The 16,865-nt window shown below is 44.5% G+C and overlaps 1 protein-coding gene across 4 annotated transcripts in view; it reads left to right on the top strand.

Moving 5' to 3' along the window:
- LOC147903417 (uncharacterized) overlaps nucleotides 1-16,865 on the top strand; it is a 34,012-nt gene that overhangs the window by 12,146 nt on the left and 5,001 nt on the right. For 2 of the 4 annotated variants that reach the window (XM_087372824.1, XM_087372823.1), the window contains one exon: nucleotides 3,118-3,420. In XM_087372824.1, the coding sequence (XP_087228950.1) occupies nucleotides 3,118-3,420 (303 nt within the window). The remainder of the gene's footprint in view (nucleotides 1-3,117; nucleotides 3,421-16,865) is intronic. The other 2 variants (XM_087372825.1, XM_087372826.1) reach the window with 1 other exon arrangement.

Below are 16,865 nucleotides of genomic sequence, written 5' to 3'. Positions count from 1 at the left end.
AGTGGTATCTTGACCCTGATCCTATTCTCCTTGCGCTAGGGTCTTGGAGACTTTGGCTGTATGGTGGTTCCCCTATTAGGTTCTTGCAGTGGGACCCAGAGGAGTGGGAATGGATTGATGAGGGGCACCGAGAGAAGAGCTTTCCCTTCTTTCGCTACACAGTTAGAAATGCCAGGAGATTTCAGCTGAGCAGTAGAGGTTGGAGGCCCTCTAGAGCGCCACATTGGGATAGTTTTCAAAATTTCACAGTTGTGCGGAGGAACTTTTGGCGTAGGCTCTGGAAATCCCTCAGGAATAGAAAGATCACTCTTTTCTTTTGGCTTTCTATTCAATGGAGGGATTGCAGTGAACCTGTGGAGATCTAGGTTCGGGGCTGACCCTACTTGTCCTCGTTGTCACTTGGCAGTAGAGTCAGTACAACATTGCCTTTGGGAGTGCAGACATGCGAGGACGATCTGGAAAGGTGTTGCTAGGATTTTCAGCAGCTTCCATACAACACCTTTCTATATGACATGGGGTTCAGTGGCTTGGTTATCTCTTACTGGCCCACAGGTGTTTTTCGAGGGACATGATCCAGATCCAGCTTTCATTGTACGGTGACACTCAGTGGAGTTGTGTTCCCTCTAGGATGTTCCCTTCACTCCTTTTCGAGCTGCTCATGTCTTAGTAGACACGTCTTGGGAGATTTTGGCTACCATTGCAGCTTGGCATATTTGGAGAGCCAGGTGTACAGAGGCGATGGAGAGTATCCAGGTTCACCCTTCTCAGACTATGGCCAGTATTTGAACTAACATAGTATACACTTTGATGGCCATTTGGGCGAGCATGCAGGGATCCTCTAGAGCAGCCACAGCCAGGAGAGTTACTTTTTTCAGAGTTTGGAGAGGATCTCCCTTCTTTTCTGAGTCTCCTTCAGGGTTGAGATGGCATTTTCAGCCTCCGCCTTGGATCTTTATTAGCTCAGTTTGAGCTGTTTTTTTCCTCATGCATTGCATGATGTACTCCCGCATTTGAGCTTGCTCTCGCGGTTTTCATTCATACTTAATGAAGTAATTTTCTTGCAAAAAAAAAAAAGTATAAAAATGAGACCTATTTGTCTTCGACCTTTGATGAGCTTACATAGCAACCAATATGTAGGGTTGCATGTTTGGGTAAGTTCACCCTTAAGTTTCTGGTTTATTAGCTCAAACATGACAACATGTGCTCAAAAAGATAAGCCACACACCTATATCACCTATGCAGATTGTATCCGCCAAGAAAAGGGTGAAGAGTCAAACAGAAAGAGATGTTATTCTTGGTGTTGACCATTTGTCAAAAGAAAGCAAAGTGTATTGAGGAGGATAACTTAAATCGATCAATCAAAACCTCATATTTCTGGAGTGGTGCAAGACTGCCTTTAAGAAGTTTGGGGATTGATTATGAAGGGACATTCCTAGCACCCATGCACTTGGAGCAGATGCTTGACTTTGAACACTCAGCTAGTCTGATAGGCTATATAAGAGGTAGACAGAACAAATATAAAAAACATGTTTTGGCAGAGTTATTGACTGTGGTAGCTTGTTTTTCCAAAACAAAGATGGTTTTATATTACTTCAGCATATACAACTTGTTCAACTAAAAAAGAGAGACAAAAAGAAATCATACATCAGTCATAGACTGAGAGTCTATGGGCTTGGCTTTGAAGTCTCTGATCAAAGCCTTGCCATCCCGAAAAGACAGTCCATTTTCATTCTTTTTTGGTTGCCTTTACCTTTGCAAGCTCCGAGGTCTTAGTCTTGAGCTGAGCTTTTGTGAGTTCCTCTGCCACCCACACTCTTAATCCTTTTAGCTTATTTGATTGTCTAACAACGTGAGTTCTCTCAGCTTTTGACTCGAAGGTAAGGATTGTATGCGCTCTTGCTTTTCCAATATTAACCTCTAAGTCTTCCCATTCAACTCTTGGAAAAGATTTGCTGATTTTCTCACGAGTTTCTTCATAAGAGTTTTCCGCTATGTACCAGTTGTCTGGTAAACCTCCGATCCTGAGCATTCTTGAGTTGCCGAGCCTATCAATTTGCTCTTTAACTTCCTCTTGTAGTCGAGTAGACATTTTTGGATCTCTCCCTTGAGCTTCTCATGCATCTCTTCCATTTGACTAAAGACAACTTTATCATTTAGAGCTACAATAGGACTTGCCTTTTCTAGTTCTCACAGCCACTTTAACCCTCTCTTCTATCTCCTAGAACTTGTGCTTCAGCTCATTGTTCTCCTTTTTGAGAAGGAGAACTTTCTGTTGTAGAAGGAGAATGACCTCATTTTGCCTAGTGTTAGGCAAAGGTGAAGAGCATATGAAGGTTGTTTCTCTTGTTTCCTATCCCCCATAAAAGAATAAAACAGTTTCACCATGGCCAAATGGCAGCGATTCTGACTTTGTCCTAGAAGACAAAAATATAGCTTATCTTCCAAAGAATAAACTTGCTGTTTACTTCGAAGTGATCTGAGCAAACCTCGCAAAGTTATGGTTGACTCTTTGACTGTGTGGATACCAGTCTGGAGCAGCAGAAACTTCAACCTGGAGCAGAATGGCGACCAGAGGGGAGCCTCCTAGAGATCAAACTGAGTGAGGTTGACTTGTAAAGAACTCCAAACTGATATCTAACTCCTTGGGCTGGGCCATGGAGTTCAATCTAGGAGTGGGGAGAATGCGATGGAGGCGAGGAGAGGAGAGGAGAGCAGGCTGCAACTTAATCTCCACAATCCTGTGGTAGCTTTTTGGATAATGAATGAAACAATTATTGGATTTGTTTTTCAAAGGTGTAGTTGATGCTCTCTGCCAGTCTATCGGTGGAAGGAGTTGTGGTCCTTGCCATGCAGGTGTATAGTTTTCCGTATCAGCGTTTTAGCATTTGCATGGATTAGACAAGCTAATAGAGTGACATTGCATATGATGTTTAAAGTGACAATGGATTTTTTTTCAGAGCATTCCAAAGTTTCAATTAGAATACGCATTTGGCGTCTGCTCGTTTCATTTTACTGAAAATAGTTTCAAGAACAGGACAGGTGGGACTGTCTGCTATCTCTGTTACTCTCAAGTTTATCTGACACTCAAATGCTGTTCGGTTTGTAACTCTGCTGCAGGACAAGGCTGGTAACCAGGGGACAGCTCGTTGTATCCGAGGAAGAAGGAGATGATACATTCCCCATTATTGTCGCTACTCATTGTAGCCATCTTGAAGCAGTGCTGAATCAAACCTGTGAAAAAAGATGGAAGGATCTGGTGTTTGTTCAGAACGGTATGCTACAGCCCTGGCTCTATCAGCATGGTTTACAAGACAACACACAGATGCTTCTATTCATGTCAGCTGCACCTGAAGATCCTTGTCATCCAAAAGGTTGCATGAGCATAAAGGATGGAGGCCGGGATTCACTTGTATGGGGAAGGTTGAAAACTCTTCCTTTCCATCTCTCTTGCTAGCTCAAATACAAAAAATGGAGTGCCCAAAGCATCCCCTGTCCTACTGAGATATTCCCTACTATCTGTTGCTCATAAAGAGACATCCAAACCTAAGAGTCGTCATCTACCTCAGTTTTGGCCCTAGTGTCCATAATTTTGGAGTCCGTCCCACTTTCTTGTTTTCTTACATTTTCCAATTCGACGGGTCTCTGTTTAAGTTGAGCTGGAGTGAGGTTATCTAATATCCAAATGTTTGTGCCTTCCAATTGTCAACCTACCAGTGAAACTATAAAATTGTATGCCTTCCAGCTTCATCAAACTTTAGCTTCAAAATGTTCATTTTACCAACCATTTCCAATGCTTTCCTGTTGCTCTCTTCTTACTCCTTATACTCCGTTGTACCTTCTCTTTGTAACTTTACATCCACCTCACCATGAACTGTCTCTGATCTTGAACCCAATCAATGACTTTGTCATGATTTGCAGTAGACATAAATTGAAGTGATGAAATACATTTCTGAATTGGCACTTGAGCCCCCTCTGCTTTATTGGCTGAAGGCATGTTGGGGAGATCTTGGATTTGGAATGACTTGTTAAAAAATCCTTACGCTTAGCCTCGCTTCCTCCCTAACAAATTTCCCTCCGCTTAGCCTCGCTTCCTCCCTTCTGCTCAGCTTGCTAGTCTTTGAGGTAGCTGAAACCCATGCTACCTTGGGGGGTTCGCTCCAATATGGGGATTTGAGAACAGCATTTTGGAAATGGTGTGGTCACCTCCCCATCTGTTATGAGGAGAGCATTTTTTGGGGAGGGGGGGCGGAGCAAAGGGTGATGTGGCTGTCACATGGACAGCACTTTGACTGCCATCTGGGCAGCATACGCACAGCAAAACATGAATACATGGGTCCGCCACATGGGCTGCCATGTCGGCAGCAGGTCCAAGGACATACGTAGCAGATGGAAGGTGCCATGGTGGACTGCAACGGGCCGGGGCAGATACGTGGCAGTATGGATCATATGGGAGCATGACTGCGCAGGTTTGCTGAGCTGGAGCAGGGTGCCTACATGGCAGGACATGTCAGCAACAGTGCGGATCTGCACGGAAGCACAGACAGTAATCTGTGGAGGGGTCTAGAAATTGGGAGACGATATTGGCCCCGGAACTACAAAACATCAACATGAGAAATAGGCAAAAGTACACACAACAATGGCTTGACCATATAAAATAGGCACAGCCAATAATTTGATCAGCTATAACGTGCAATTTAGCCATGGGCCAAAAAACTACAATTAAAAACAAGGAATACACTGAAGGAGAGCTCATTTCTCAATATGCGAAAAAAAACTCGCAGAATCCTGTTGGAAATGGTGTGGTCACCTCCCCATCTGTAAGCCCCCATATGAGGAGAGCATTGGGGGGGTGAAGCAAAGGGTGATGTGGCTGCCACATGGGCAACACTTTAACTGCCATCTAGGCAGCATACACAAGGCAAAACATGAATACATGTGGCTGCCACATGGCCAGCACATGGGCTGCTGGACAGCAGGTCTAAGGACATACCTGGCAGATGGAAGGTGCCATGGTGGACTGCAACAGGCCGGGGCAGACACGTGGCAGTATGGCTCACATGGGACCATGACTGTGCATGTTTGCTGAGCTGGAGCAGGGCCCTACGTGGCAGGACACGTCAGCAATAGTACGGAAGCATCCAACAGGTGGTATGGACCTGCAGCAGATGGTTTGGACCTGGAACAGGTCAAGGAACAATGCGGAACAACAGCAGCGAGAGTGCTCCTGTTTGGAGAGGGTTTTGGGACAACAAATAGGCCTGGAACATACCCGATTAGGGCTGCAGGAGCCTAGGCCAGTGGCTGCCTGCCACATGGACAGGCAGGGCTTGCTAGGCCTCAAGAGATGTGCCCCAACCAGGGGATCAGTGGGGCAGGCTGATGGGTCAGCCAATAAGGCACTCTTGGGTTGGCTGATCTAGGGGCTTCCAGCCCCTATCAAAGGGGTCCCTTGGGGTCTCATCCACCAGGAGCAAACGGCCAGCAGATTGGAGCAGCTGATCAGTACTCTTTGGGCCTACATCCAGGAGAACAAAGAGGGGCAGAGAGTTGCAGATAGAGCTTGGAAGGAGGCTACACACCTAGGGTAGCAAGGTGCAGGGATCAGGCACGGAGACTAAAGTGTACAGAAGCTCGGTAAGGAGCACGTGGGTTCAGGGATCTAGAAGAACTAAGGAGATAGTACGGCAGCTTTTGTTAAGGACAGAGGACCACGATTTGGTGGGACTCTGGACTCTTTTTATTGTGTCCTTTTGTGGACGGAAATATATCTTAGGTTGGTTCTATATCTCTCTTGAAGCATTGTCTATTTATTGACTTGTACACACAAGTAAAGAAGTTTTGGATTCCAGGTTCAAACACTTCTGCGTGAATTCTCGGGACGCTCTGTTCAGCCTTCCTCTGCAGATACCCTTTGTTTGGTTAGTTGGTTCATTTCTAACATGGTATCAGAGCCCTGATTGAAAGTTCACGAGAATTGGAGCTTGAAGGCAAGGACATTGCTGAAGGACAACCTTGATTCAAGGCTCGGGGGAATCTGCTTTGATGTTTGACGGATTGTGCCCTTGCGAGAAGGAAGGAGGCTTAGGTTCAAACAGGTATACTACACTCTTACTCTATCTCTTCTTAGTTCATTTTAATGGCCCAAAGATATGCTATTCCTGATTTTGGGGACAAAGGCAAGTTGGATGGGAGCAATTACTCATTGTGGAAGATGAAGGTTTGGAGCCATTTGGTGTTGAGGGAGTCATGTGAGATTGCGATGGGGAGAGAGTTGATGCCTCAACCCACCGTGACTTCAGCCACAACGACTGTAGCGTCAGTGACTACACCAACAAACTTGGTGTTAGTGAGAGCCTGGCGGATCTGTGATGCGGAGGCCTTGGCTTTCATTGTGGGCACTACAACAGATGTCGTACTTCCTCACATACAGACGGCAGATGCTTCCTTCGAGGCCTGGACCACTGTGAGGGACATGTACAAGTTCAACAACGAAGCGAGGATTCTGGACCTCAAGAAGGAGCTCTATGGTATGAGCATGGATGAGGGGGATTCAGTATAGGATCACATCACCAGGATGAAGGTGGTTTGTGACAACGGTCAAAGGATGGCTATTGCTTGGCATGCTTCCGAGAAGCTATAGTAGTTTCGTGACTACAATGGTTGCAGGCAGAAGGCAACGCCAACGATGCATGAGGAGCTGGTACCATTGCTTTTGCAAGCACGAAACTTGGGAAAATACGCCGAAACCGATGACAATGCCCTTATAGCTCAGGATAGGAGCAAAGGCAAGGGAAGGATAAGACTGGCAAAGGCGAGCCCAAGAAAGATAGGTTTGATGATGGCGCGGACTCTTCAGATGAAGAAAACAAGAGGAAGAGGAAGAAAGAGAAAAAGTTCTTGTATTGTTTGATGAGCCAGGACATTTTGCGAAGGATTGCAGAAAGAACAAAGGTTGATCAGAAGAAGGGGGCCAGCTCAGATTTAGGGGGATTTGTCAGTTGAGCAGAAGGGAAGGAAGAAGTTGACAGTTGAGCTTGTGAGTAGAAGGAAGATATTGTGGCTGTCACGTTGATTGTTCGAGCCTTCTGGTGCACGAGGTAGGATGCACTGCCAGCACGAATTCTGGTTCCATTTTCGAGGAGTGCTTGCTTGTTTGACCGAATAGTTGCAATGGTGAAGGAGTCTTTGATTGAGGCAAGGTTTCTGGCAGGACCTCGAGGCTCAAGGAGTTGTTCCTGCTGACTCAGGTAGCAATATGTTTACCAGTGTATATTAGTTTGGACGTCATGACCTGGAAGATCGAGACATGGTTTCCTTGTGTTCTGCTGCAGCTAGGGTTTGATTAGTTGCTGGAGGTTTGGATGGGACAGACGATTGCCAGTGTGGGAATCCAGCAGTTGGCTGCCCATTGTTTATGAAGCATAGAGGTTCATCGATGTGGAATTAGTGTACCAGTTTGGACTTGGGAGGGGGCTGTTTTGCTCGGTGATACAGGTGGCCATGCAGGGAAGTAGACCTTGCATCGATGGCAATATCAGTTGGATTGTTGTAAGAGTTGGCTTATTGTACCGGACCAAAGAAGTATGCCTAGCACCTATGGCCAAGGAGCATTAGTTCTAGGTTTCGAGTGATTGTGCTAGACGGCTCTTGCTAACGGGGGGCTTCTTCGACAGTATTGTGACGTTCTTCAGTGCGACGGAGCATCACACGACAAGTATCTCCTACTTGTTCCAACGGCACACCCAGCTCTTTGGAGATCATGTTCCATCCAGGTTCTGGGAGGGGGTGTTGGAGGTCAGCATCTTTTGATGTACCATGTTTAGGTTCGGTAGAGTGAGGGCCTTTGTTGTGGGTGTGCGCACCCCTCATGAGGGTAGAGTAGAGTAGGGCTGAGTGCAGATCTGCCCATTGTGGTGGCCACACTTGGGGGTCTATCTAAGTTTGCTGGTTGCTGCGTGGCAGCCCCTCTTGAGGTGCATTATGCTAGCTAGGTTTGGGGGCCTGCATGGCCACCCTTGGTGTTAGAGACCCGCCCCTTGGAGGCCTCTTATAGGAAGAGGTGGGGTTGGCCACCTAGACTTGCTGGTCAGCCTATAGGCAGAAGCGTTAGCCCCTATATGGCTGCTTGGCATCCCATGATAGGACAAGAGGGGGTGGCCCAGTGGAGCCCTCAGTTGGTCTGTTTGGGGCAGGGGTTCAGCTGCTTTATAGGGCTGTGTGCCAGCCCCCATCTGCAGTAGGGGGTGGGCCCTATGCTGTAGGGTGGGTCGCCCCACCTATGCCTGCTGGTTGGTCTGGTAGATGAGCTGACTGGGGGAGGCTAGGCTGCCTATATATAGGCCCCCTCCCTCACTTGTTGTTCATCTCATTGCAGCATCACTAGAGCATCTTTCAGTAGAGGTTTTCCCTTGCAATTCAGGAGGTTTTTCCTGAGATCCCTTAGTGTTTCTCTTGGTCTCTTTCTCTCCTTTTGTGTGGGGCTTATTGTTCAGTTCCGCTACACTTCTCATAGAAGTGTCACAGGGACACGAAATTTTTAGACCTATGAATACCTTTGGCCTCTCATTGATTAGAATTGTAAAAAGGGCTAATCCAGTGTGGCAAGAGAGGGCCACTGCAAAAAATAGCTCCATAGGCCACGTTTGGCAAGCTCGCTTGGGAAGCAAGTAGAAAGTCAAAATTTTCTTTGAGGCAGTTTTCGGACCACGGGAAGACAGAGACAGGCAAGTCACAGTCTGGGAAAGTGCCCTACTGCTGTTCTAACAAATTGCCTTGCTGATTTTTGACTACTAGAGGAGTCTGTGGGCTGTTTGGGAGCTGCCAGGGCTGCTATAAGCTCAAAAACGAATTCGCCTATTACGAGGGAGCTTCCAGATTGATTCGCCTACAGCTAGGAACTTTGATTCGCCTATAGCCCAAGAGTTCCCAAGTTGATTCGTCTACAGGCAGGGAGCTTCCAGATTGATTTTCCTATAGCCCAGGAGCCCGAAGTTGATTCACCTACAGCCAGGGAGGTTCCAGATTGAATTCGCCTACAGCTAGGAGGCTCTAGATTGATTCGCCTATAACCCAGCTTCCCCTAGGTTGATTCGCCTACATCCAGGGAGCCTGCAGATTGATTCGCCTACAGCCCAGGAGATTCCAGATTGATTCGCCAACAGCCAAGAGCCTCCAGATTGATTCGCCTACAGCCAGGGAGCCTCCAGATTGATTTGTTTTCAGACAGGGCCAATTGTTGGGTCTGCAACTCTGGACAGCAGAGAGTTCTTTGGGAATTCTTGATCAGTCAGTTCGTATGGAGAGTAACCTTCTTTTCTCTGTTAGCTAGAGTATCCCCAGGAGGACAACAAAGGTTTGGCACTCGTGACAGCTTGTGAGAGCTGTATGGCTGAGAGGGCTGCTAGTAACTGCTCCGAGTTGTGTGCAAACCTTGTGTGTATGAGGGATTGATGCTTGGACAGCTAGGAAGAGGGTGATTCTGCCTTGTAGGTGTTGATAGGTTTTTTGGAACCGTTGGCCATGGATTATGCATTGGATTTGGATGCCTTTTTGATCCAAGAATTGGTTGAGTAGCAGGTTGTTTGTGCTTGCCAGTGTGGAGATGCTGTTGGGCTGTGTTTGGATAGGTGTGAGGGCATTTAGCCTTGCTGTGATTTTTGCCTATTGAATAAAAGCTTTGTGGATTCTGTGTTCTCTTCGTGTTGCTGAAATGATTTTCTAAGTGTTTGAAATAATGCTACTTGCTGGCTAATACTTATTCACTGCCCTTTAGTTTGTTTGAAGGATGGTTTCAGAAGGCCGCTCATTGTGCAGGTAGATGCTGATGATTCTTTCTTCACTGCCCGAAATACTTTCCTGCCTTATGAGTGTACTTTCCTAGTATGGGTTGGCTGTTGGTTTACAAGTCAATTTTCAAAAATCTAAGCTTCTTCCACTACATTTCAAGGATTGGCATCATATTTTATGGCCTAGGAAAATGGTTATGCCCACGAAGTTGGTGCGTCATCTTGGGTATTCTTTGGGGTGGACAGTTTCTCGGGGACAACATATGTGTTGGGTACTTGAAAAGTTGAAGAAATAATTGGAATATTGGAAGTTGGCTACATGGCTCTTGCATGTTCAATTGCGCATAGTTTAGTCGATCTTGGTTGCCTACATACAGTTCTATCTACCTTTAATGATGTTGTTAAAGCAAGACATTTCATCTTTCATGTCTTCAATCGTGGAACTTTTTTAGCAATCCCATCACTGACGTAAATCCCTCAGGCTTCTTGCTCCAAAGATGCATGGGGGATTGAATATTCTAAATATTCATTTGCATCTGTTAGCTCCAAGGGAAAGATGATGTTTTGCTTCATGCATGGTGATGAACCTTGGATTTTTATAATGCAGCATTTGCTTTCCCATTTGTCTTCTCTAGCTTTTGGTCATTGGCAACTTATTCATTGGGACTTTCTCTTAGGTCATATTACTAGAAGAGTTAAGGGTTATCCCTTTGTCTTTGGCTTATTTTCGGACCGGAAACCATTGGTACCAATAAAGCAAAAGGTTTTAGAAGTGATGTCTTATCTGGAGTGGATGATTTCACACACATTGTCAAGGAGCGCAAAGAGTTTAAAAGTATTGGCTTATTAAACATGGACGGCATGGATATTGACTCAAATGGTTCGAAGATTGCTTCAAAGACAAGAATGAAATCAACAAAGGACTATCCGGTATTTGACTTTGACTGTGATAAGATCAACGATGCAACATACCATGAAAACAAAGTGACAAATAAATTCTACGGGGAGAAGTGTACAATTTCAAATAAGGATGTACATAAGAAACCAACAAAGGGCTATTCGGAATGTGACATTGATTGTAATAAGACGAAGGATGCAACATCCCATGAAAATAAAGTGACAAATAAATTTGACAGGGAGAAGTACAGAAGAAACGGACATACATATGCATGAAAAGAAAGCGAGTCCAAGTAGATGTAGAAAAGCAACCAAAGAGAATAAGAGAAATGAATGAAGATGTTATGCTAAAAGCAATGCAATCTACATGTTGCAAGTGAAGTTGTATGCATTCCATTAACTTTCTTGACATCAAGGGATGTAAAGAACAAGTGTGGCAAAGAAGAGGGAGAAAAAGAAATGAATACCTACTCATGAGGCTCTCTTGCTTTTTGGTAAATGACACGAAAAAGCAAAATTTCGGACAACAAATAAAGCCTCGTATAAATGAAAAAAGTATTTGCAATAATGCATCTCACATTACTACAGGATTATCACATGGCACATCATCTCATCGTAAATGGAATGGCAGGGATTTTCTTGTTGGAACTTCTTACAGGCTGAATGCCTTCATTGGGCTAAGGTGTTTACGCAGCCTTTAGCATTGCAAGGACCCTGTATATCATACTTTCTTTGGTCCAAAGGCATTTGTCTTGTGGGTGATGCAGGCATGGTTTTATCATTTCCATCAGCAGCGAGGAAGTATGGTTTGGGACAGCATTATAGGCCGCTATGGCGTTCATTGTAGGGAATGCTTTATGATTTGTAGCCTCTACCTTAACTTGAGACTACTAATCGTCTCAGGGACTAGGTCCCTCACTCAAATGATCCTGCTAAGATGTTACGGTTGCCTCTCTTTATGATGTTTTGCAGCCTCCTTCATGGGTGTCAGCTCATGCAAATTGCATTTGGTCTATAACACGCTCTCCTCAATGGTGAAGGAAACGGTTGAGGCAAATTTGGGATTGCACGCTTCCGCTTCATCAATAAGTTTTCTTTTGGAGAGTTCTTCTTGGGGTTCTTCCGTTTGATATTGGCTCGCCGTCACATTGCTCGTGCTATTTGTTGCCGATGTTTATCCTTGTGGGGGAATCTATGCCTCATTTGTTTTGGCATTGCCTTGATTCTCGTGATTTCCGATTTATGCTTTAGCAACGACTTACAACTAGTTTTCCCACTGCAAATTTTGGCAAGCTATTATGGATCTTCCGTGTTCATCGTATCAGGTAGGGATTTGATCTTTCCTTTCATTTGGTTTGTTATTGGGCACTATGGACTCTATAGAAGGACAGTAATCATAGTCTTTGGTGATCCTTCCCTTTCTAAGTATCATTTCTTCCGTGCTTCTCTACGGCAATCATTGTTTGATTGCCTGCATGCACGGGATGTGGATTATCCAGCCTTTTGGTCCTATAATGAGCTGTTTTGATGTTGTAACTACCTGTCCCCTCTTTTTTGGGGGACAGTTTCACAGTTTCTTGTAATATACTAAAATGGCTTTCATTATTAAAAAAAAGTGTGCACGCGTGCACGTGTGCAAGCATACATGTGTGTTTGTATATATGTATGTATGTATGTATGTTTGTAATATGACTGGTAGGACTACCAGGAACGACCTCTACGACATACTTCTTAAAAAACTTCTGGAGTAAATGAAGCTCCGATGTCTCCGGCCAATCTTCTCTAGGATGGCCTCTGAACGATTTGATCAAGTGCCTATTCATGCCAATCAATTATGGAAAGACCACAAAGTGAATGGTTCTTGATGATTGATACAAAGAGCTAGTCAAATTCATGACATATAGGCGACTGCATCTCCTTGTCGAGAAATGCCACCAAATCTTGGTGTGTGTGTATGTGTGTGTGTGTGTGTGTGTGTGTGTGTGTGTGTGTGTGTGTGTGTTGTGTGTGTGTGTGTGTGTGTGTGTGTGAGTGTGTGGTGTGGCAGTGTGAGCGTGGTGTGGTGCGACGGACGTTGTGCACGTACGGTGAGCGTGTGTGTGAGAGAGGGTGTGCGACGGAGGTACGGTGAGCGTCGTTCATCGTCGTCCATCAGATTTTGGCGCTCGTCGCTTCGTCCGTACCATCCTTCGGCCGTTTGTTGCTTACCTTTCCATCGTTGCTCTGTTTGACCCTGCTCATCATTTCTTACCTGCAGTCTTCCTTCCCAAAGCCCTTACACTCCGTTCGTATTTTCCCCTTTATTTATTCCGTACAGCCCTTCAACTCTTCCGTACAGACTATCCTTTGTCCCGTACAGCCCGTCGGTGATCCCGTACACTTTCTCAGTCCTTTCCTGTATTTCCCCAATCTGACCGTACAGTGCTTCATCTTAGCGTCCGTACAGCGTGCGAGCCTTTCTTCGTCCCTGTCCGAATCTCCTTGTTTGATATCTGTTAAATCCCTTAGCCTCCATGGCAGAAGCAAATAAGTACTATGTCAAGAGAGCCCTCTCTCCTGAACCCAAAAGACAATCAAGGGAAGCCTCTTCTCCCATAGCTCCTTCTTCTGAAGATGCTTCTTATGTGTTTGATATGCTGAATGATGATTTTCAACAAAGCAGAAGGGAATGGATTCAACCTGTTCCGGAACTCACTTACAAAATGAAGCTGCCATCTCTTGTGCAACCTTTGAAGAAGCTCTCTCAAACTGCAGTTATCATCTTTTTCCCAGGCAAAATTCCCTCTGCTAATGATGTGGGACAATGGGTGAATTCTCTCCTAGGTGGATGCTTTGTAGAAGGAGTCTATTTTGCCTCCCGAGGATTTTATGAAGTTCATCTTTTGGATGCTTTGACAAAACAAAAGATGTTGGAAATGTCTCTGTTATTTTTTGGTCGCCAGATGGTGCATATCATGCCCTGGTCCCCTAATAAGGACTATCAGAACCTCATCAAGCATCACTGCCCTGTATGGGTTGAAGTGGTTGATTTTCCAGATTATATGAGAACAGAGCTTCCAGGGTTAGCTATGACATTGGGGCAAGTGATCTGTCCCCCTCGTCCAACAGGTAATAAAAATCGTTTTTGCATATTATGGGATACTGATAGACCGACCCCTTCTTCTATTGCAGTTGAGATTGAGGGTGTTAATTTGGGCAAGAAATATTTCACCTTAAAATGGGGCATTTTTGCTGGAGCTTGTTTTTCTTGTCACAAATTTGGCCATCTTGCTTCGGAATGTCCTTCTATCCTTCATCCACCTCCTCCAGCTGCTATTCCTCTGCCATCTAATAAAGGAGGTCAGAAGACATATGTGGAAAAGATTGAAGCTAAAGGACCAAAGCCTTCAGTTCATACAGGGAGTCAGGCCAATTCAGCTCAAAATAAGGATAAAGGTAAAAGCAAGTTAGGAGAAAATATTTCACCTTCTCATGAGGGATGGCAGACTGCAAAGAAGACGGTGGCTCTCAAACAAAGACCTCTCCAATCTCGTAATTGGGATGCCTCTGCTCCTTCTCCAGGTCAATCTTCTACCTCTTCAAGCAGCCCCATCACAAAGGCTTGGGTCAATGCAGTCAAGAAGGGTCTTCCCCTTTGTGAAGAAGATGATATTATCAGGGAATTGGAAGCTGAGGGTCAGCAAGACCCTGTGGCAATGGCAGAGGCTTGAGGCCTCCCGCTCTTTTGCAGGACCGAACATTCTCTTGTATATATTTTCATGAGTGTTTCTCTTAAATGTTTTTCCTATAATATACAGGGCCTCTGCAACCAGAATAAATGGAGGCTTCTCTGGCATTATATAAATACAACTCATCCGGATGTTGTATGTCTCCAAGAGCATAATCAGCATTTTTTTGCTGGATAGCATGGGTTTTTTTCAGGATATGATATATTCTATACAGGATCGGAACAATTCTCTGGGCTGTGCATTTTAGCCAGACATGATCTGCAACCCTTGATAGCACATAATGATCTAGGTGGAAGATGGATGATTATTCAATGTATGATCAATGGAGAGATTTTTGAAATAGGATCTTTGTATGCCTCTCAAAATTCAGCTTCCAGAGCTCAAATGTGGAACTCCATAAAGCAATATCCTTGGTCCTCTAATGCTCTACTTTGTGGGGATTTCAACAATTCTCCTCACTGGAAGGACAATACCACGCATAATTCACATATGCTGCCCTCTGAAATCCAGCAATGGGAACACATGACATCATCACTTCGATTTGCAGATTTATGGACAGCAACTCATCCTTCAGTGATGGGATTTACATATCATCATAATGCTTTCACAGATTATTGGGCCAGGCTTGATAGATTTTATCTCATTCATGCTCAGCAATATGATGAATATACATGTCAGATGTGGACTGATTATTCACAACAACTATCTGATCACACCCCACTTTGGCTCACCCTTTCTTTTGGTATGCCTCTGGATGACTTGCAGCTCTCCTCAGTCAGAAATTTACAGGTTAATCAATTCTATCTTTCTCATGAAAAATTTCAGCATATGATCAGACTGGCTTGCAGGCCATTGCTATCCCATGCTCAGGAGGATCTGGAATTTGCTTGGATCTCTTTCATAAATCGTATTCAAAATGTCATCAAGGAATATGGAAGATGGTACTTGGCAGAAACTAGACAGCATATCCAGTGGGCAAAATCATACAAGCAGTATCTTGTACAGATTAGTCATCAAAGATCTCTATTTGATTCTGAACAGCATTTATTATCTTGTGCCTCCTCTATAATTGATGCCAATGACAAACGCAAGCTGTCTAAATGGCAGATTAGGGCCAGAGTTAAACCCATGCTAGATAAGGGCTGTTCCTCTAAATCTTTTTTCCGGAACTTACATGCACATAGGCAAAGCCAATCTATCATGAGGGTAAGGAAATCAGATGGTCTCTGGACCCAATCTCTCTCTCAGCTTGAAAAACAATGTCTGGATCACTTTCAGCTCCTTTATTCTCAGCCTTCTTCTTCTGCACCTCAGGTTGCATTGGCTCGTAACAGATTTACTGAGCTTGTTTCTCCCATTGTCTCCTCGCAAAAAGCCTTAATGCTGGAAATGTCTTTTTCAGATGATGAACTGAAGGAAGCCCTTAAGCATTTGGGTAAACATAAATCCCCTGGCTGGGATGCTCTGACGGTTGAATTTTTCGAAGCCTTTTGGCGAGAAATGAAGGGTCCAATTCTGCAGTTTATTAATGCAGCATGGCAGCACCAACATCTTCCCTCAGCTTGGAAGCATGGTCTGGTGAGGCTTGTGCTGAAAAAGATTCTTTGTGAGACTATGGATGACTGGAGACCAATTACTTTGATATCGGTGATATACAAACTGATTGCCAAAATGTTAGTACATCGGATAAAGGATATCCTTCATGATGGACTTCATCCCAGGCAATATGGTTTTGTTCCAAGACGGCATATACATGACAATATCACTAACACTCTTATTGCAATGGAATATGCTAAATATTCAGATCAAGATGTGTTGGTCATGCAGGTGGATGTGGCAAAGGCGTTTGATACAGTACAGTGGGATTATGTCTCTCAAATCATCAAAAACTTGGTTTTGTGCCAAAGCTATCTAATGTCATATATTGGCTTTATTCAAATTCTACTGCACAATGCTTTATAGGGAAACATTTGTCTGAGTCTTGGACTCTCGAACGTTCGGTTCGACAAGGATGTCCTCTCAGTGCCTTGCTTTATGCCATCGCTTCACATCCATTGCTTCTTTATATGGATCACATGGTTGATACTGGACAGCTAGAGGGGCTTCAGATTTCTGGTTCACGACCCTTCATAGCGCAGGCCTATGCAGATGATTCATTCTTCATGCTAAAGAACAGCCCATTGGAGATTCGCTTATTGATGGATACCCTTTCAGATTTTGGGTTGGCAGCTGGTCTTAAAATTAATTTTCAGAAATCAAAACTCATGCCTCTCAAGCTTTGTGATTGGCATGCTATTCTGTGGCCAGGCCAGATTATTCAACCGGAAAATATAGTTAGACATTTGGGTTATCCTATTGGCTGGAAAATCAGTAATAAGCAACAAATGTTATGGGTGTTCAACAAAATTCAGGACAAATTACAATATTGGAAGATTTCCACATGGCCTCTGCATGT

This window comes from Dipteris shenzhenensis, chromosome 3 (assembly GCF_047967505.1).
Source record: "Dipteris shenzhenensis isolate YYH24624 ecotype China chromosome 3, Dip_SZ_1.0, whole genome shotgun sequence".
Classification (NCBI taxonomy): Eukaryota; Viridiplantae; Streptophyta; class Polypodiopsida; order Gleicheniales; family Dipteridaceae; genus Dipteris; species Dipteris shenzhenensis.
The sequence above is the reverse complement of the archived record's forward strand: the minus strand, read 5'-3'. Positions and strand labels throughout refer to the sequence as shown.